Consider the following 20,158-nt stretch of genomic DNA (forward strand, 5'->3'; position numbering starts at 1 on the left):
TCTGAAATATCCACTGCACCCAGTTCACTATTTTTTTGTTAGTGATTATATGTATTAATATTTTATATATTTTTCCAAACTATCAAATGTTTATTGTTTTCAAATACTATACCAAAAAAAAAAAAATAGTGTGCATTTCTTGATTAACAATCTAGAGATAGTAATTCCAAGTTAAAGGTGTTTTGGGGGGCACCTGGGTGGCTCAGTTGGTTGGGCGTCTGACTCTGGCTCAGGTCATGGTCTCACGGTTTGTGAGTTTGAGCCCCGCGTCGGGCTCCTTGCTGACAGCTCTGAGCCTAGAGCCTGCTTCGGATTTTGTGTGTGTCTCTCTCTCTGCCTCACCCCCACTTGCGTTCTGTCTGTCTCTCTCTCAAAAATGAACATTAAGGGGCAACTGGGTGGCTCAGTCGGTTGAGCGACCGACTTCAGCTCAGGTCATGATCTCACAGTTTGTGGTTTGAGCCCCACATCAGGCTCTGTGCTGACCGCTCGCTCAGAGCCTGGAGCCTGCTTCAGATTCTGTGTCTGCTTCTCTCTCTTCCCCTCCCCTTCTCACGCTTTGTCTCACTCTGTTTCTCAAAAATAAATAAGTGTAAAAAAAATTTTTTTTAAATGAGCATTAAAAAAATTTTTTTAAAAAGGTGTTTTTCCTCTATTTCAATAGTTTCTTTGAGTTATACTAAGAGGATAATCCACTGAGCCCTCTCTTTGATTGCTTTAGCCTCATAAGCATGAGAATTCTTGCTTTATTTTCCATAAACTCCAAAATTGAGGACATTCTTTTGTGAAAAAAAAAAAAGATACCTAAAAAATAATAATTTCAGGGGATATTTTCTTTTTCACACTTCTTAAACCCTTTAAATATCAGATTTCACTCTCAAGGTGTTGTTTTCTTATAATGTCAAACACGAAACACAAGAGTGACCAAGACCTCGATGGTGTTCTTAGAAATTGCCATGCTCCAAATTTCTTAAATATCTGTGAATTAATAATAGTACATCTTTCATAAATTCCATTTTGGATAATATTTCTAGATCCCTATGTTTATTTTTCTAAATTCATCTTCCCTCTACTTTTTACTACCCCTTTTAAGAAGCAGAGAGTACTTTAGGGGTGCCTAGGTGGCTCAGTTGGTTGAGCATCTGACTTTGGCTTAGGTCATGATCTCTTGGTTCATAGGTTCAAGCCCCACGTCGGGCTCTGTGCTGACAGCTCAGAGCCTGGAGCCTGTTCCAGAATCTGTGCCTCTCTCTCTGTCTCTGTCCCTCCCCCACTTGTGCTCTCTCTCTCAAAAATAAACATTATAAAATTAAAAAAAAAAAAAAGAGACAGGGTACTTTATTAACATTATGTTATGAATACATGTTTATAAAGAAATAATTTGTGGGGTGCCTGGATGGCTCAGTCGGTTAAGCATCTGACTCTTGGTTTCCACTCACGTCATGGTCTCACATTTGTGAGTTTCAGCCCCGCATCTGGCTCCGCGCTGACAGTGCAGAGCCTGCTTGGGATCCTTTCTCTCTCCCCCTCTCTCTGCCTCTCCCCGCTTGTCCCCTCTCTCTCTCTCTCAAAATAAAAAAATGAACTTTAAAAAGAAATAAATGATTCGTCTTCCCTTTGAAGGGATCGCCATAACTGTTAACACATTTCATGTGTGCCCAGCCAGCCGGCCCTTCACCCTTGATAGTGCTCTCCGTTTCTCCTTATCGACCTCATCTTTCTGGTTAGAACAAACGAGATTTTAAGATGCTTGGTGTCCGTGATAATATCATCCTGCTGTGACCTCCACCTTATCTAGCATGGTGGTTAAATACATAAGAAACACTTCATTAGAAATAAACTTGTCTTAACCCCCTACATTCTGGTGTTCGTGTGTCAAAAGATACAAAAGAAGCTGTTTATGGGATTCAAAAATATATGCTCTTATAAAAAACAATTAAAAGTATATATATATATATATATATATATATATATATATAGTGTTGGCCTCAAAGAGGAAGTCTGCCCTCAGGTTCAGATAAGATCTTTGCGACATACAGCCTGATGGCGGCAATAGCAGTAATCCTTTCGTCATTTCTGAAAAGTAGTACTAAGTCACGGAAGCAAGTGAAAAGTTCAGTCTTACACGATTGGCGTCTTGTGACCGGACTTTTTCTTAGAAGGTAATGCCTTTACTCCCATGCTTTTAATCTAGATGAAATAATCATTCACCAAAAGAAAATGTCATCTAATTTTTAGTGGTTGCTATCCTTTTTTTTTTTTTTTTCTTCTGTTTAATTTTATTTGGTGGGGGAAGGGTTGTATTTTGAGTAGCTGCAGTTAGTTGGTCGATTTTGTGGCAGTCAGTAAGATTCTTCCCCGGGGGGGAAAATGTGGGAAAGTAGATACGCTGTTTCTATTTTAATTTATGCTCCGTCAAATGTTTGTTTGGAGTGTTGTTTTCAAATGGAAATGTGTTTCCTGCTTTTCTTGGCCTGGATCTGTAAGCAGTTATTTCCTTGCAGCACTGTGTGTGAGGGTTTTGTCTTTCAGGCTGGGGTGGCCCAAAATATTTTAAAGGTGGCAACGGTGACCTTTCTTTGCGATGGTGGTGAATTGAGAGCCATTCAAGTGAAGATTAAGATTTTACAGAATCCTACGGATCCGGATCCTCTCCAATCCTCTCCCTCTCCGTCTCCCCAGTGGTAAGGTTCAGTATAAATTCCTAGGGGATCAGAGTCTTTTTAGGGCAGACACATATTTCAATATTTCAAAAATACTCTGTACTAAATATTTTATGGTGCTCTACAAAGAGCACTGTTGACTTAAATTAGAAAAGGAACAACAAATGCTAGAAAAATTGTTATCACCGGGGATTCTGCTGTAATGGTGGGCTTCCTGTATCTCGTGTCTCAGAATTCTCACCAAATTTTCCTGTCGGCACTTTTCTTATTACCCTAGGTTACATTCTTTGGCCAACTGTAAGGCACTTAATGTTGCTGTTGCGGTTGTAACTGGTACATGGCGATGAGGTATCCTTCTCCCGCCCCTCCCCATGTTCAAGGACTTGGAACTTCATTCACTTTTGAAAGCTGAACAATTAAACACAAATAATTGATGACATTTGTTGTCCAAATACATGACCTTAAAGTACAGCAGGTATAAGGAGAGCCAAAAATTCTTGTCAGGGCATGTCTCAATATGAAGTAGAACTGTGGTCTTCTAAAATTGTTTTATTATTTTATATAAATAAAGGTGGAAACCATTTTTATCAGCGAAGAAAGTGGTTAAGCACACTATAGTACATAGCTGTAGCAGAAAGGCCTATCACCACTAAAAATGCTTATGGAGAGTTTTGAGTGGCATGGGAGGGATGTTTATGATTAAAAAAAACTTAGTAAAAATAACAAAAAAGGAGACATGAAGAAGGCTCAACCAGATTTTAGGAAAATGCATGGAAGTATAACTAAAAAGAATACACTAAAATATTAATAATTGATAGTGGGATTTGGGGTTATTTTACTCTGCTGCCTTTAGGTACTTTATCTTTTCAGTACAAATAAATGAAAGAGAAAATACAGAAAGTTTCACATAACAAGCAGAACCATAGCCTAGATAAGGACACTGACATACTTGGAAAGACAATATGTGGACAGAATAAAAGCTCTGATACAGCCTAGAGGAAGGACCTTGAAGAAAAAAATGGGTCCAAGCTTACCCAGCACCGCCAGGGAGGAGTGAGGCAAATACATCAGACCTATATGACGTTCAGTCTTAAAGTCATGCTTTCATCTTCTCCCATACTTAGTTCGATTCAATGTTTACCAAGAAAAACTGGTTTTAACTGACTTTTTTATATGTTCTGATAGAACACACTGGTGACACAACACGTTCCTTATGTCGTTTCAGTGTCTACATCAGTCTCCTGTGAGTTACTTGCTTGTGAGTCGGTTCTGGACCAATCAGCCTATTCTTGGCGCCCCGCTAAGATTAATTCCGGACGTGCAAAGCTGAGGACTAGTTGCTGAGGTGTGGTAACCATACCATATGAAGTCTGTGACCCCTGGCCTCACCAGAACACCCACCCTGACTTGCCTCTCTCTCATTGCTACCGCTCTGATATTCAAATCACACTCTCAGAGTTTGCCCCTTTGTTGCCTTTCCTTTCCAGGCTTTCTAAGAGGAATCTTTTTTATTCTCAGGGGAAGACGGCATGGGAGGAGGTCATTCCAAACCTGAATGCAACAACAGTAAGTCCAGGACAGGAACCGTTACCTGCCCCACGGCTGAGTTAATCTGGACTGGCATCACCACCATCAATTTTACCTTGACGCAGAATCTAATGACAGGAAGAGAGAAAAGGGGAACCAGAGAGAACAATCTGGTCCTCCCAATCTGAGTAAAGCATGTCTCTGTGCTCAGTACCAGACGGGCTGGGTAGTTTATGGCAATACACTTCCCTTCCCTTCCTGGTCCCCTATTTATGGTGCAGGCATTAACACCCTGCCCTGTCGCTGCCTTTGGCTAGTCACTGTGAAAAGCTGCCCTGCAAACAAAGGAACAAACTAAAATAGGTAGCAGTTTACAAGGCCAAGTTCCCTAAAACATTGGGAAATGCTAGTTCTGGGTTTTGCTTTTGGTTCTCTACTCCCTGGCCTTGAGATTGTTGGCTTAAGTCCCAGGGAGCATATCTCCTAGGGGTCCTATTAAATCTTTGAGGGGCCACAGGAGAAGTTTGTTTGTTTGTTTGTTTGTTTGTCAAAGGGACACATGGGACTGCAAAAACGCTAGGCTTCTCTTTCATTGGTTTAGCTGATGGGGTTTTTTGTTTTTTTAATGTTTATTTTTGAGAGAGAGAAAGAGAGACAGCATGAGTGGCAGAGGGGCAGAGAGAGAGGGAGACAGAATCTGAAGCAGGCTCCAGGCTCCGAGCTGTCAGCACAGAGCCTGACACGGGGCTCGAACTCACAAACTGTGAGTCATGACCAGAAGTAGGAGGCTTAACCAAGTGACCCACCCAGGTGCCCCTAAGCTGATTGTTTTTTAACTTCCAACTCTAATTTTCACATGAAAGGATCGAGGATCTAGGAAACACTGTTCTCTTCTTTTTTTTTTTTTTTAATGTTTATTTATTTTTGAGAGACAGGGAGAGAACATCAGCAGGGGAGGGGCAGAGAGATAGGGAGACACAGAATCCCAAGCAGGCTCTGCGCTCAGCCGGACGCGGGGCTTGAACTTCTGAACTGTGAGATCGTGACCTGAGCTGAAACCAAAAGTCGGACACTTAAGCCGCTCAGTCACCCCTCCCCTATTGCAGAGTGTAGCACCCCCAGCATTTATCTCCACGGGTTGCTTGGATAGGGAGGGGCGCCTGGGGACATTCATGAGACGGGACAGGGACACTAATCCCCTTTCTGTTCTCTCACAGACGAACAAAGCACCAACACAGTAGCCCCAACACCTCCGTTCTCCTTCTGGGAGCGCACCAAGTAAGTGCTCCACCCATTTCGTCTGGTACCCCAAGGCCCCGAATTTGCGTTGCCAGCTTGGGAGGGTGACTTAGGAGGAACTTAGGAGGGCGGTCTGGGGAAAAGGGACCAGAAACAGCTGAAGAACTGAACTGGTGTCTTTATTTTCAGAGGGTGGTTCTTAACCCCAGGTTGCCCAGGGAGGGGAGATCCCTCAAGAGATCCATGAATCCCCTGGGCGGATAGATGAAATCTGCTCTGGGCTGGGGGGGGGGAGGGGTACCTATGAAGATTTTAGGGAGGGAAAAGCCCCACAGTTTCCACTGAGGCCTCAAATAGTTCTGGAACCCAAAAGCAAAAAGCTGAAAAGCAGTGGGTAAGAGTGAAAGTCACCTAACCAACATGGCAGCTATAGCAGGGATTTATGCACGGGTGGGAAAGAGGACCTTCTGGCCTCTGGCAAAGGCCTCCAGAAAGTCCAGTGGTCCGTCTCCTCCCTTTCTTTGCCAAAACAGCATACAGTATTTGCTCTTGGCCTTTTTTGCCGGGGTCCTGCTCACGCTGCTGCTGTTGGCCCTTATCTTCTTCGTCATAAAGAGCTACAGGAAACGTAAGTGGTCTCTGAGAGACGGCACGGCTCTCACTGCCCAGCCGTTGAGAACAGACGTGGCTCTGAGGGGGAGTAGAACCCAGGGAGCTCACCCTGTCTGCAGACTGAGGACCTGAATCCCCAGACTTCTCCACCTGCCCTCCCACCCTCCATGCTTCCCACCTCCAACACCCAGCCTTCACCCCAGCCTGCAGGGAAAGCCTTCCCATTCTTCCAGACCCCATTGCTGAGACTTGTCCCTCTCTTTCCTGGCACCTGAGGCAGGTCACTCTAGTCCCTGCGCCCTGGATCCTCCCTTCGATCCTCACTCTGGCCAAGATCCTCCGGCCAAGGTAAGATGACCACGTTGTTTCCGGGACCCTGGGCAAGTGCATCTTGGAAGGGTTCTTCTGATCTCTTTGGTCCTTTGTGACCACAGCTTCCAAATGGCTTCTAAAGAGACACCTTCCTCCGAATCCAACTCACTCACTCCTCTGCCTCCTCCTCCTTCCTCTGCAGCTTTCATCCCCAGAGGAAGCACTCACCTATGCTAGCATGACTTTCCAAATCGCAGAAAAGAATCATCACCTGACTGAGAAACATTCTGCAGGCTTGGATCCGGTTGTCTACTCTCAGATCAAAGTGACAAACTCACCCGACCTTTCCAGGGAGGCTTGACGCCAGTCCCTCTTATCTCAGCTCCGTCTTTATATATCACTTTCCCTTTGGACAAATTTGGGACCACAGCCTGACCAGACTACAGTTGGAGTTGTTGGGGTGTGATCTGGCCAAGTTAGCCAGCATGTTTGAAGACCAAGGGCCCATCTTTCCCTTGGCCTGAGAAAAGATTGCTGGCCCGGCCGCTTGAACGGACAGTCTGATAGCCCTTCAAGGGCTGAGACTGCCTCGCTCGTCCCCTTTCAACGAGTGTGGTAGTACAGAGCTCAGGGCACAAAGAGTGTTCACTCAGGGCCGCTGATCAGTTTGGGAGAAGTCAACCAACTGGGCAAGTTAGCAAGAATTACGAATAAAAACAAACCCCCTGCAAAGCCGGCCCCTCCTGCATCATGCATTTGTCTGTCCCCGTCACCTCCAAAGACTCAGAGCTCAGGCACAGCCAGAAGCCTAACAGAGGTGACGGGACTCCAGATCAAGTTCAGGATTGATTGGGGCACAGGTCTCAAGCTCTGCACCAACTAGCTGCATTCTTTTGGGTAAGTGTGTGAAACTTTTTTTTTTTTTTGATTTTTTAAAATGTTTATTTTTGAAAGAGAGAGAGACAGAGCATGAGCAGGGGAGGGGCAGAGAGAGAGGGAGACACAGAATCCGAAGCAGGTTCCAAGCTCCGAGCCATTGGCACAGAGCCCGACCTGGGCCTCGAACTCATGAACCCTGAGATCATGACCTGAGCCCATGTCGGATGCTTAACGGACTGAGCCGCCCAAGCGCCCCAAGTATGTTGTTAAACTTTTTAAAGCTTCAACTGGTTCATCTTGAAACCAGAATAATACTTACCTCTTAGTGTGAGAATAAGTGAGATGGCATCTACTTAGGTACTTCATACGTTCCAGAGTTTTACATAAATACAAGGTCCCTGTTGTGTAAAGTGCATTCAAATCACCTTCTTGCTATAGCATAAAAGATATGCCAAGCAATATTACATGGAATTAAGGATTAAATGTTAACTCCCCTAAATCCTAATGGATAATCCCATATCTAATCCCAGTAAAAATACCAATAAGGTTATTTTTCACTCAGTGAGGTTCCTGTATAGATAATAAACAAGAAAGTAAATCCAGGAAAATCTATACAAAGAAGCAAATAAAAGTAATCTGGGAAGGCTAGTCCTCACAGCTAACTAAAAGTATTATTTTATCAAGCATGACGGACTAAAACATGTTCCTGGTTCATGAATAAACAAATGGGATAGAGTAAAAAGACTAAAAAAAGATCAAAATCCATGAAGAAATTTAGAGTATGATGAAGATAGCATATCCAATCATTTGGGGGAAATTGGTTAATTCATAAACGGTGTTTAGACAGGTAGGTAGCCATATGGATGAAAGTAAGACCAGAATCTACACCTCCCTTCTTAAATCATAATAAATTCAAGATACATCAAAAATTTAACTGTAAAAACATTATAAAAGTATTAGAAGAGGGGCGCTTAGGTGGCCTCGTCGGTTGAGGGTCTGACTCTTGATTTCAGCTCAGGGCATGATCTCACGGTTCGTGGGCTTGAGCCCTACATTGGGCTCCGTGCTAACCGTGTGGAGGCTGCTTGCGATTCTCTCTCTCCCTCTCTCTGCTCCTCCCCTGCTCACACACAGGCGCACGCTCTCTCTCAAAATAAATAAACATTTTAAAAAATTAAATTAATAAATAAAAAATTTTTAAAGTACCAGAAGAATATATAGGAGAATTTTTAAAACATAGTGGTGCATGCCTCAAATGTATGACCTGGAGCCAATAAACCAGAAAAGACTGATTAACTAGGTTTACAAAATACTATTCAAAATGCCAAGCTTGGAAAATATTTGCAAAGCACCTTATAGCCAAAAGGCTAATTTTCTTAATATATTAAGAGCTCCGGAATATATTAAGGCTCCTATATATTAAGTCAACAGGGAAGAAATCAGCAGCTCAGTAGAAAATAGAAGACCAAGGATAGGTCTGTTGGTCACAGAAAAGGAAATGTAAGTGGCTTGTTTAAACATATGAAGAGGTACACAAGTTTACTCATAATGAGAGAAACAGTAGTTGACCTACAATTAGATCTTTTCTGTCAGTGAGGTTGGCGACCTTCAGAAAGTTTGCTAACAAACAGCTTCGGCAGGACTGTGGAGACCCAAGGCACACAAACTCTTGCTCTTTGGCAAGAGCTGGTGATGTTTTAAAATCTGCTGCTGCGAAGCGGGTGATGGGCATTGAGCAGGGCACCTGTTGGGATGAGCACCGGGTGTTGTATGGAAACTAATTTGACAACAAATTTTATATTAAAAAAAAAATCTATTGCTGTGAACACATCCTATGGAAAGTCGCCTATGTAGTTGAAATCGCAGTTCATAAGATCGCCTAACACTTAGCAAGGCTTGTTATACTCGAAGTGTATTCTAAGTGTTTGGCACGTGTTCATGGAAGCCTCACAAAACACTAGGAGGTGACAGTTTTACTGTTCCCGTTTTAGAACAGAAAGGGAAGCTCCGAGAGGCCCAGTAACTTGCCCGAGTTCACACTGCTAAGTAAGTAGGGGCGCTGGGGCTCACACCTACGGAGGCTGGCTCCGGAGTTTGCCCGTTTTTCCATTATCATCAATGATCTGAAACAGTGAGAGATGGAGAAAACCCTCAGTGTCTGTTGAAGAGGGGACTGGTTAATGGAGTACAACGTAGCCATTAAAAAGAAGGAAGCCACTCTATGTTCGAAGAAAAAAAGGATTTCCAAGTTATGTTAGACGAAAAGTGCCAGCTGCAGAACAGAATTCTGAATACACTCTATTCATGTCCAGTAGAGAACGTGTGTGTGTGTGTGTGTGTATGCACATGTGTGCCTGCACAGGTGTGCACCTGTATTTGTGCACATCTAGTCTCTGAAAGAAAACACCATGAACTGGTCTTAGTGATTGCTCCCCTGGGAGCTTGATAACTGAGGGACCGAGGGGTAAGGGTGGGAGGAGGTATTGTCCCTTAAAAGCCTTTCGGTAACTTTTTTTTAAATATTTTTATTTATTTTTGAGAGAGAGAGAGAGAGACAGAGCATGAGCAGGGGAGGGGCAGAGAGAGGGAGACACAGAAGCCGAAGCAGACTCCAGGCTCCGAGCTTTCAGCACAGAGCCTGATGTGGGGCTTAAACCTTTGAACCTCGAGATCATGCCCTGAGCCGAAGTCGGACACTTAACCAACTGAGCCACCTAGGTGCCCGATCCTTTCTGTGACTTTTGAAGTTCTTCATTTACCTTGATGAGGATCTTCAGGGGACCTGATACCCAGTGCTCCCGTCTCCACCTGAATTCTGAACCGAGAAACAAGAGGACTCAGCAGAGAAAGAACAAAGTACTATCTTTATTACAAACGTAGCACTGGAGAACACAGAGAAAGTGTGTCGTCAGAGAATTGGGCAAGTCCCCTCCCCTCCCCACATCCCAACCAGTGGCTCAGCTGCCCCCAGGAGTTGCAGAAGAGATCATGTGCTCTTTGAAAGCTGCACCCAGACTTTCCCTTGCTGGTTAAAAAAGGAAGAGGAAGGGGCGCCTGGGTGGCTAGGTCAGTTAAGCGTCCGGCTTCGGCTCAGGTCATGATCTCGCGGTTTGTGGGTTTGAGCCCCGTGTCAGGCTCTGTGCTGACAGCTCAGAGCCTGGAGCCTGCTTTGGATTCTGTGTTTCCCCTCTCTCCCCCCCACCACCCCCGCTCATTCTCTGTCTCTCTCTATCTCTCAAGAATAAATAAACTTAAAAAATTAAAAGAAAAAAAGAAGAGGAAGGGCAGAGCGGGTACACCCAGCGTCCCACCCATAGACTCACATCAGATAGGTCACTTCTTCTCTGTTGGGGTATCATTGAGGAGTGTTACCCTAATGGAGCTCAGTCTGCAGCAAAGGAAGCAAGAATGGGAGGCAAGCAGCCTCCACAAATCTCTTTTAAAAAAACATTAGGTAAGGGGTGCCTGGGGGCTCAGTCAGTTAAGCATCTGACCCTTGGTTTTGGCTCAGGTCATGATCTCACGTTTCATGAGCTTGAGCCCTGCATCGGGCTCTGCTGACATTGCAGAACCTGCTTGGGATTGTCTCTCTCTCCCTCTCTCTCTGCCCCTCCCTCGCTCTCTTTCTCTCTCTTAAATAAGCATTAAAAAATACATTAAGAAACTGAGGTAGGAAAATTAACGTTCAAAGAAATCAATTTAGCCAATGTCTCGCATCTAGTAAGCGGCAGAGCAACATTTAAATCCAAGTCTTCCAACTTCTGATTCCTGGCATCTTGCCTGCACGCTAAGCTGTCCCACCCAGAGCAGGTAGAATGACAGAGAAACTAGCAAGGGAAAGTCAGGTGACCTAATCGAGAGCGTGTGCATTCTGAGATGGAGCAGTGGCTCCTGAGAGCTGGATTTTTTAAAATCAGTGTTTATTTATTTTTAAGAAAGAGAGAGAGGGAGGGGCAGAGAGCAAGGGAGACAGAGGATCTGAAGCAGGCTCCACGCTGTCAGCGTATAGAGCCTGATTCGGGGCTCAAATGCACAAACCACGAAGTCGAACGCTTCACCTGAGCCACCTTAGCATCCATTGACAGCTGGATTTTGAGAAGGCAGTGGAAGAGCGGGCCCATTTTGGGAGCAAACAAACTGAGGAGAAAGACGGTTTGGGGACGAGTCTTGTGCAGAGACCACAGCACAGCAGAGTGGCCAGCCCCGGGAGGGCAGCCGAGGCCCTTCTGTCGTTGGCTGTGGGGAGCACCTCAGGGAGGTCTCTCTAGCTGTCACCCATTCCCAAACTCAGGGCTGACAGCAAACAATTCTACAGACCTGTGAAGCTAGAAGCCACCTCAGCTTTCCAGTCGAGAGCCAGTGCTTTCTACATGGCTCCAAGAGGAGGAGTAAGCATTGTCCCAGGGCCACCCACTTGGACATGAAGTATCACATTAATTGCTCTTGCTTTTTTCTTGAAGCTTCCCCATTTTTAGTAGCAGAGCCGTACGTTTACAAAGTTTTGGGTTTTGTCTCCCTGTCTTGAAAATTGGTGTGCACCTGGTCTTGCTGGATGAAATGAGCCATTAAGTAATTGACCAGAGATTCAAAAGGTCAGTGCCAGGGACGGGAGGGGAAAAAAGACTCTAGAACCCTGGTTCATGGAATCAGAGCCAACCTGTAGGATTCTCAGGGAAATGGCTCTCCAGATTCATAAGTATACATCTTCCAAGAATAGCGATAGATGTCTTCATCTGTCACGGAAGATTGATGCCTGCTGTCTTGCCTCGTGCAGTAAGGAGGCCCCACGGGGCCCACACTGGATTGCTATTTGTAGAATCGGCAGGCTTGTGCTTGAACGTGGCCACGGAGGAGGGCCTGGAGTTGTTTTGTAGATGAGGGAAAAGGCAACACTTTTGACGCTGTTTGCTCTGAGACTCTGGGAGGGAGGGGGTCTGGCCACAAGGACACAGGGAGGATGGCGGGAAACGGATGGTCCCCACACCCCTGCCCCTTCTCATCAGGCTTCTGGGTAGCGTTGAGCTCCCCACCGACAGAGGGGTTTGGGTGGAAGACACCGTGAAAGCCTGGACTTAAATGTGTGGGGCACGTGCAGAATTGTGGCACGAGCCATTCTCCCTGCCCCCGCCCCACACTGACCTCAGGACTGCTGATTACCCTGAGCGCTGACACTGGCCGGCACCCTACTGCAAGATACCAGAAGAGCGGGGTTTTTATGAGGGCAGCAGAGGCGGTGATGGGGAGCCCCTGGGAACCCCCTGAAATTGCAGGAAAAGACTTTATATGGGGAGAGAAGGCGCAGACGTGCAGGTGGTTGCTGAGAGCTTAGGTAATTCTGCCGTTAATGACGGTATAGCTTCACTTGCACCCACGGCTGCCGGTGCCTCGGTCTTGATTTGTGTTTCCTGGTTTGACCGAATATTTCACCCACCACGCCTCAGCTTCTCACCAGTCAAGAGCAGCATCCGTTCAGTCTGGTGGCGGTTTCCCACAGAGGACCACCCTTTCACCAAGAAGATCTGAGAAATGCTGATTTCGCCTCATGGGGGTAGGACAGCATGTAATGCCAATGTAGAAGCAGATATTGCAATATCATAGTTTAAACTTTCCCAGAAATCCATTTCCAGTGATATCCCAGGAGACGTTAGTCATGCCTCAGAGTTTATTCAACACCAGTGAGGAGTTCATGGGCGAACCAATAAAACACAAGGGATCTCCTGATCCTCTGACCAAGATGCTGCCCTCTCTTCACCTGGCAGCTAGCCGAGGGTGTGGAAACTAAGATCTTGAGATGTTGTCGACCACGGCGGCAGCCTTGCTCTGGCATGGCCTAGCACAGCTCCCGTGGCCTAATACTGTTCTTACCTAGCTGCAAGCCAGCGCCGGGAACCTGGGCGGGGGGGCCCTTCGGAACACCTGAGAGATCACAATCCATCCCCAAGGTGTGGGCCGGTCGTCACGGTGACTATGGCAGCACCACTTTATTTATAAACTAAATGCAAGAGATCTTCAGTCATGTCTGTTCAGGATGAGCCATTATCTTTGGAGCCAAGACACCAGGAGGAGGGCTTCAAAGAGTCATCTACTTTGTGGGGAATAGACAAAGGAAATGGAGTTGAGATGTGTTGCCTACCTCTGCCGAGTGGTTTCTGCCACAGAAGTTGCAAACTCTCTCCTGGTGGCTTTACGGGGCCTAAACACCAAAGTTTGTCTTCAGGGCAGAAATCAGCTGTCACTGCCCATTGGTCAGTCAGTAGGGATGCTTAGCACATGGGGCCTTCATTCACCTCCCACCGAGCTTCAGTGATATAACGCAACCGGACCCCTTCAAAGCCCAGGAACGTCAAAGCTGGAAGGGCCCTTGATTCCAGCTGCCATGTTTCAACTGGCTGAGTGTGAGGAAGCAGGCTGGGGCTGAAACAGGTTGCACCGCCCCTGGCTACAAGGGAAGGGGGTTGGATTCCGCTGCCTCAACTTCCACGACACCGTGTGCTTCTCCCGTACCGTCCTTATGCTAGCTGACACATTTTTCATCTGTGTGATAGTTTGTCTTCCTCCCACTCTACCTTATAAGTGCCATGAAGACAGATGCTATGTCTTTCGCTCATCTTTGTATCCCCAGCATCTAGCACGGTCCTGTGCTTGAAAGAATGAATGAATGTATGAATTAAAAGCTCGTGGGGAGTATGAGAATGGAGTCCTCAATCGCTAGAGAACAAAACAGGCCCAGAGAAATGACAAGTTACCCAAGATCATGCCTTAAGGCGGTGACGTTGTCTGTCTTAGCAAAAAACCTAGAATACAATTGGGTCCCGAAGGGAGTAGTCTTGGGTAGAACTGAGAAAGATGTTGCCTTGTCTATATTCTTTACCTCCATGGTTCCCAAAGCTCTAAGAGGACAAAATGGAGCCATGGCTTTGATTTCTTAGGGCTCCTGCTCCACCTGGGGCCACGTTATCACAGAGAGACTAGGAGACCTCACAGCCTTAACCGTGACTCTCAGATTCCTCTGGCGTTACCCTTGTGCTTCCGTAGCAGGTGTTGCCACACGTGCACGTGTGTGCGTGTGCGCGCCTGTGTTTTCCGTCATTCTCTGAAATGTTTTTCTGCACTTCCACACCCACAGGAGGGGGGAGTCTATTTTGTACCTATGCCTACAGTCTCTCCACTGCCCAAGGTACTTCTGTGTCTTCTGAGCATAAACATAAAGAAAATTAAAATAAAGAAACCCTACTGGCCAAGCAGTGGCACTTGTATACGATGTTCTTTCTAGCCTGTGTCCACTTGAGGGGTTAGCAGAACCACCACATGGTTGTCTTAAGAATTTTGGTTTTTCTGATGCTGCCCCAAAGGAAAGGTGCCCAGATCCACACAGTCCCTGCTGAACAAACTTCCTGTTCTCTGTCTAGGAAGGGAGATCCCTAAGTCAGGTAGCTGTGGGGCGCAGGGCCCAGGAAGAGCCAAGGAAGGAACTTACCAGAGGTGTGGGGATCACAGAAGGAGCTTGACTGGTTCTCTGGCTTCTAGCTGGGCCTTTACCTGTAATTGCCCAAGGGCAGAAGGAGACACAAAGCTTAAGGGCTGTTCCTCCCTTGGCTTAAGACTACAGTTGAGGCCATGGGCCTGTCCTCTTCTGCTCCTGACCCTTCTCAAGGAGACTTTTCTATGTCTGCTTACCCAGTGGCCCCAGAGGTCCTTTGGTAAGTCCCTCCAGATGAACAAAAAGTTTCAAAGAGTAAGGCTGCCTCCCAAAGCTTGTGTGCTGGAGGGGCAGGTGGCCCTCACACACACTGGGACCCGTGGTGTGACCATCTCAGGGCCTCTCTCCTCCCTAGTCTACACATACCTCCACTTACCAAGGCTACTGTGTCCTCTCTGTGACCTCTCATGGGGCCTTTGTCACCATGAAGCAGAATCTACGCCCGTCTATGGGCTGACTGCATTGGCCTCCATGGGTCCAGGCAAGAGATGAGGGGCACATTCACTCGTGTGAAAGTTGTTCCTTGGCCCTTTCATTTTCCTTAATCCCCACCCCCAATGGCCACTTACCCCTTCTATTCCTCTGGCTTCTCCACCTTTTGGACAAGTGACTAATTATAGAGATTATCCCCAAGCCTCTGATCAGTATGCAGATTATGAGAATGGACATCCTGGAAGGAATCACAGACAGACTTCATGTCGACTGAAAAGAAACCACCTTTCATTTCCGTGCTCAGGATCCCCATTCCTGGGATCTGTCCCTCTGCCCTGCCCCCACCCCACCTAGTCCCAGTAGCTCCTGGCCACCATGTCCCTTCAGAGTGCCCATGTTATCCAGCTCACGCCTGTTTGGACCCGGGCTGGCGGTCTGACCAAGCGGGGCTGAGCCCTTGCCTCAGAAACTAACATGGACCCAGAGCAGGAGGATCCAGTGTTTAGACTGGATGGCCTCTTGAACAGGGGAGACATAAACTCTGGAGCTAGAAGTGGCTGCAACGAAACAGAAAAGGGCAGTGCAGAGAAAGAGAGAGGAAGCAAACACACATGAGAGCAGTGGATCAGAGACAGAGACAAAGTCCCAAAGACATTCCGGACCATTGCTGAGGGTGCCATGTCTCACCCTTCATGCATGAACACTGCTCTCCCCTTAGGGTAGATCCTCCTTTTCAATTAACATCATGAGAGGGCATTTTTGCTATTTACGTTCAAGAGTCCTAAACTAGATTTTTCTGAAAGAAACCACATGGTCACATTGAAGCTACACAGTTCAGGTGGAGAACGAGAACCAACGACATGCAGCTAAAGAGCAGCAGGTACAAATCAGTTGCCACACTGTGTTATCCTCGCCTACCTCCCCCCCAACCCCCCAACACCGGCCTGTCCTCCCCAAGGTCCGACTCACCTGGAGGGATTGGCCTTGTGCGCCACATTGGAAGCCCTGCAGCTCCGGTTCCTGTCGCCTGATAGGTCTGCAGCAGAAAGGACTGGTTGGGGGTCAAGTGAGGCCAGCCCCCAGGCCTGCCCTTTGCCTTCGGCATCTCTGCATCTCTGCCCGTCATTCAATCCCCAGAGAACAAGTGCTCTGGGCAACTCTGCTGGGTCGAGCAGAGGCACGGGGCATAGCTGTATAAATGCACCCTGCACAGGGCACAGGCTGGAGGGAACAGGTAGGAGCTGAAATCCAGCCCACCCTCTGCTGGCCAAGCCATATGCCCTGCCACTGGGCTCCAGGCACCTCGAGGAAGGGCCACTTTTCCAGAGGTGCACCAAAGCCCTGTGTGGACTAGATGTGGCCCATGGTTAGAGAGTTCCAGGCTGAAGGCTATGATACCAGAGGCACAAGAGGGCCAGTCCAATCCTTAAGGAACGGATCGATAGGTGGCATCATTGCCACACTGTGCTCGTGGCAGCCACTGAAACCCAATGGGGGAAGTTCTGCCATGGCCCACCCACACTGCCATCTCTGGCAAATCTCGTTGGGGAGGGGCAGGGGTCTTTGTTTCACTGAAACTAAGGAGCACATTTAGGCGAGGCCTCTTTCATCCCGAGCCTAAAACAGTGCAGTAGAAACATTTTAGGTGTGAAGGATGCCACACATTCAATAAGATGTGTGGCATCTTACAAACAAATTACTAAACAAATTACTAGTTGGTCAAGTGTGAGCAAGATTCTCTAGCCCCAGGAGGCTTCCTGTAGCTTCCCTTAAGTCCTCAGTTTGTTTTCCTACTGGCATTGTGTTCTGGATTATGATAGAAAGGCATCACTTCTAGAAATGGAAACACTGAGAAGCCACAGAAGGACAAAGAGGAAAGCTGGTACTTTCCATAAGCTCTTTGCCTGAGCAGAGGCTTTCTGATTTAAAAAGAGGTTTTCAGCATTGGACAGAAGAATTCGGGTGAGCATCTGGAGAGCTGTGTCTCAGCCCTGGCCCAAAGGAGCAGTTCACCGGCTTAGACAGACCTCCTCCCACCACAGGCTCAAGTTCAACGTACACCCACCCATCGGCCTCCCCGTGTAAACTGCACTCCTAACCAGTTTGGCCGTGATAGTTACGCCTGTGGATGATCAAACTAGTTAGCGGACGGTCTTTGAAGGTCCTTTTCCTGACAGCTGGGTCATTTTTTACAGCTTCACTCACCTCTCAAGAAATGGATCTTCAAGATTCTAGACCTACTAGGTTGGCCACAGAGCACAGACGTGTAATGACAACCTCTGAGCCTTTCCTGGCCAGTAACAAAGCTCTCCCACTCCAAATGCCATGGGCCAGATCGCTGCGAGGGAAGGGAGGTTCCAAGAGCACCCCTGCGCCCACCCACCCTCCTCTTCCCCAAATTCCAAGTTAATCCCCGGCACCATCAGCAAAGACCCTACCTTGGAGAGAAGGAGATACCAGGGTACCCCAAGGAACCTAAGGGGGGCCTGACCTGGTGCTCACTGGCCTCAGCGAGTATGTACCACACCAACGAACATGCACAACTGCGGGTTACCCCTGACTAGACCCCTGACAGGGTCCCTACCTTTCCCAGACCAAAAATCACTGGCGAGGCCTCCTCTGTCGTCAGTCACAACCAGCTCTGTAAAATCCAAGTCGTCCCTGGCAAAGTCTCACTGGATGCCACACGGGTACCAGCCTGTATCCTCCTTGGTCAGGCAGGACAGAGTGATGATGAGCTGGCTTCCTGTGTCCCTCAGGGCATGACACGCATGCACACACACACACACACACACCATCATCCTTTTAAATATGTTGCAGCTCCTGCCACACTGGAGCAAAATCAGTTTAAGCACTGGAGGCTGATTTTTTATTTTGCTTATTCTGGGTTAGCAACTGCTTTGGGCAGAAAGAGGTCCCGCTAAAACTCACACATTGAAGTATTAACTCTAGTACCTCAGAATGTGACGGATTGAGCCTTTAAGGAGGTAATTAAGTTAAAAGGGGGTCATTAAGAATGGGCCCTAATGCAACCTGACTGGTGTCCTTATGAAAAAGGAGTTTAGGGGGCGCCTGGGTGGCTCAGTCAGTTGAGCATCCGACTTCGGCTCAGGTCATGATCTCACGGTTCGTGAGTTCAAGTCCCACTATCAGCAAAGTTGTGTGCTGATGGCTCAGAGCCTCGAGCCTGCTTCGGGTTCTGTGTCTCCCTCTGTCTCTGCCCCTCCCTGCTTGCGCACTCTGTCTTTCTCTCTCTCTCAAAAATAAATAAAACATTAAAAAAATTAAAAAAAGAAAAAGAAAAAGGAGTTTAGGACACAGACAACAGGTCGAGGGAAAGTCCTGTGAGGACACAGAGAGAAGGCAGCCCTCTGCAAGCCAAGGAGAGAGGTCTCAGCAGAAGGCAAACCCGCCCACATCTTGGTCTTGGACTATCCAGCCTCTGGAAATGTGAAGAAATCAACCTGTGTGGTTTCGGCCAGCCAGTCTGTGGCGTTTGTTACGGCGGGCCTAGCAAGCTAATGTAGCAACCCTGGAGAAGTCCTGTCCCCTGGCCTGAGGCCGGGGGATCCAGAACTTAGGAGGCCTCTCCCCATTGCTTGTTGGGGGGCTGGAAGAGCCCGAGGATCACTGTTAGCAGATCCCCTGTGTCCACGCCACTGTGGACCTCTCAGGAAGAAACCGAGAAGGTGTGGAGGCTTCTGCGGGCTGCAGAGGGCTGGGAACAGAGGGAGTCACGTTCTGTTCTTAGGAGCCGAGAACTTCCTATTCCCTCCGGACAAGACCTGCGCGGACAGCCCCATCATCTCAGCGTGTTGCGTAGTGAGGAAGTCATGTGCTCCGTGTCCCCTTAGAAGGTGGCTGGGGAAGTACCTGAACAAGGAGCAGAGATGGGAGCAGCAGGCATCTCTCAGCTAGGTCCCCTCAGATGCTGCCAACAACCAGCCCGCACGGCAGGCTCACGTCGCGGATGTCAACTGATGTGACTTGATATCTTGTTTTCCTATCAACCCCACAAGGAAGATGGGGTGATGCTCAGCCTACAGGGCTGGACCCTGACCCAGGGAGAGGCACAACAGCCATCAAGGTCAGCACGCCGGGGGTGGGGTGGGGGGCAGCAGAGCCAGGACTGGTCCCCGAGTCCCACCCTCAGGCTCAGGCACCGGCAGACAGTGGAAAGTCCCGGCCTCGTCCATGTGCTCAAACACTTTGAGGAAGAGAAGGGGGAGGGAAGGGGACCTTACACTGAAAGGAAGAGTACAGAGCCCCACATTTTCGCTGAGGCTTTCAAATTCCTCACAACCCTCTTAGCAGAGCAAAGAGCAAGGATGAATTTGGACAGGATCTCTTTTCTCCTTTTATTTTCCCGTCCCACTTCTTGGGTGGTTCGAGCTACTAAGCAGGAGGGGAGAAGGAAATGCAAGGTGTCTGAGAAGTTTGGAGGCTGCAGATGTTCTTTCCCCATATCTTACCTGAAAAGACAGTCAAGAGAAGCAGAATGAAGAGCCCCATGACTGGAAGGAAGTGAACCTTCACCTGGAATGGTAAGATACGTCCCAGGGTTTCAGGAATCCTGGATCTGTTTAAAAGAAACATATCTCTGAGCTTAAGCCGGTTTGATCCTGTTTGAAGAGACCAGGGCAAAACGACCAGTCAATCCAAGCAGTGCTACTATGTATAGCTATCCAGGTTGTGTACTGCACAAGGGGACCTCATCAGAGGGATGCCATTCGTGGACATAAACTTACTTTTATAACAATATGGGCAACTGAAAAAAAAATTGTGGGTTTCTGGCACTCCCAAAACAGCAACGGAGAGTCCCCTCCTGGATAAATCCACCCTGCTACAACAAAGCCTTATACACACGCAGACCGGCACAGGCACACACATCAGCACGGACACACATTCGGGTGTCCAACTGTGCCCTGTCCCGCCAGCGGACCGGGTTATTGCCAGGGGATGACACGCTCAGAGGCACGTTCTCGTCTAGTTGAGAGGAAGACCAGTAAGGAAA

At 47.7% G+C, this 20,158-nt stretch overlaps 2 protein-coding genes across 4 annotated transcripts; one reads left to right on the forward strand and one right to left on the reverse strand.

Annotated features, from left to right (window-relative positions):
* The first annotated feature begins 2,044 nt into the window (after nt 1-2,044).
* CC1H1orf162 (chromosome C1 C1orf162 homolog) lies at nt 2,045-7,085 on the forward strand. Of its 3 annotated transcripts, none has more exons than XM_043575840.1 (8): nt 2,045-2,162; nt 2,533-2,684; nt 3,889-4,008; nt 4,151-4,229; nt 5,408-5,468; nt 5,963-6,057; nt 6,322-6,389; nt 6,556-7,085. In XM_043575840.1, the coding sequence occupies exons 4-8, from the start codon at nt 4,193-4,195 to the stop codon at nt 6,712-6,714; spliced, it is 420 nt and encodes a 139-aa protein (XP_043431775.1). In that variant the 5' UTR covers nt 2,045-2,162; nt 2,533-2,684; nt 3,889-4,008; nt 4,151-4,192; the 3' UTR covers nt 6,715-7,085. The 3 variants fall into 3 exon arrangements, with proteins under 3 accessions (XP_043431775.1, XP_043431773.1, XP_043431776.1); XM_043575838.1 differs by having other exon boundaries at nt 4,182-4,229; XM_043575841.1 differs by lacking the exon at nt 2,045-2,162 and having other exon boundaries at nt 2,358-2,684; nt 4,182-4,229.
* Nucleotides 7,086-13,136: 6,051 nt separating this feature from the next.
* TMIGD3 (transmembrane and immunoglobulin domain containing 3) lies at nt 13,137-18,093 on the reverse strand. Its single transcript, XM_043575843.1, is given in 5 exon segments — nt 13,137-13,290; nt 13,292-13,317; nt 15,282-15,382; nt 16,114-16,180; nt 17,729-18,093. Coding segments are annotated over 5 exon segments (456 nt in total). The 5' UTR covers nt 17,946-18,093; the 3' UTR covers nt 13,137-13,245.
* Between the last annotated feature and the right edge of the window lie 2,065 nt (nt 18,094-20,158).

The sequence above is a fragment of the Prionailurus bengalensis genome, chromosome C1 (genome assembly GCF_016509475.1).
Source record: "Prionailurus bengalensis isolate Pbe53 chromosome C1, Fcat_Pben_1.1_paternal_pri, whole genome shotgun sequence".
Taxonomy (NCBI): domain Eukaryota; kingdom Metazoa; phylum Chordata; class Mammalia; order Carnivora; family Felidae; genus Prionailurus; species Prionailurus bengalensis.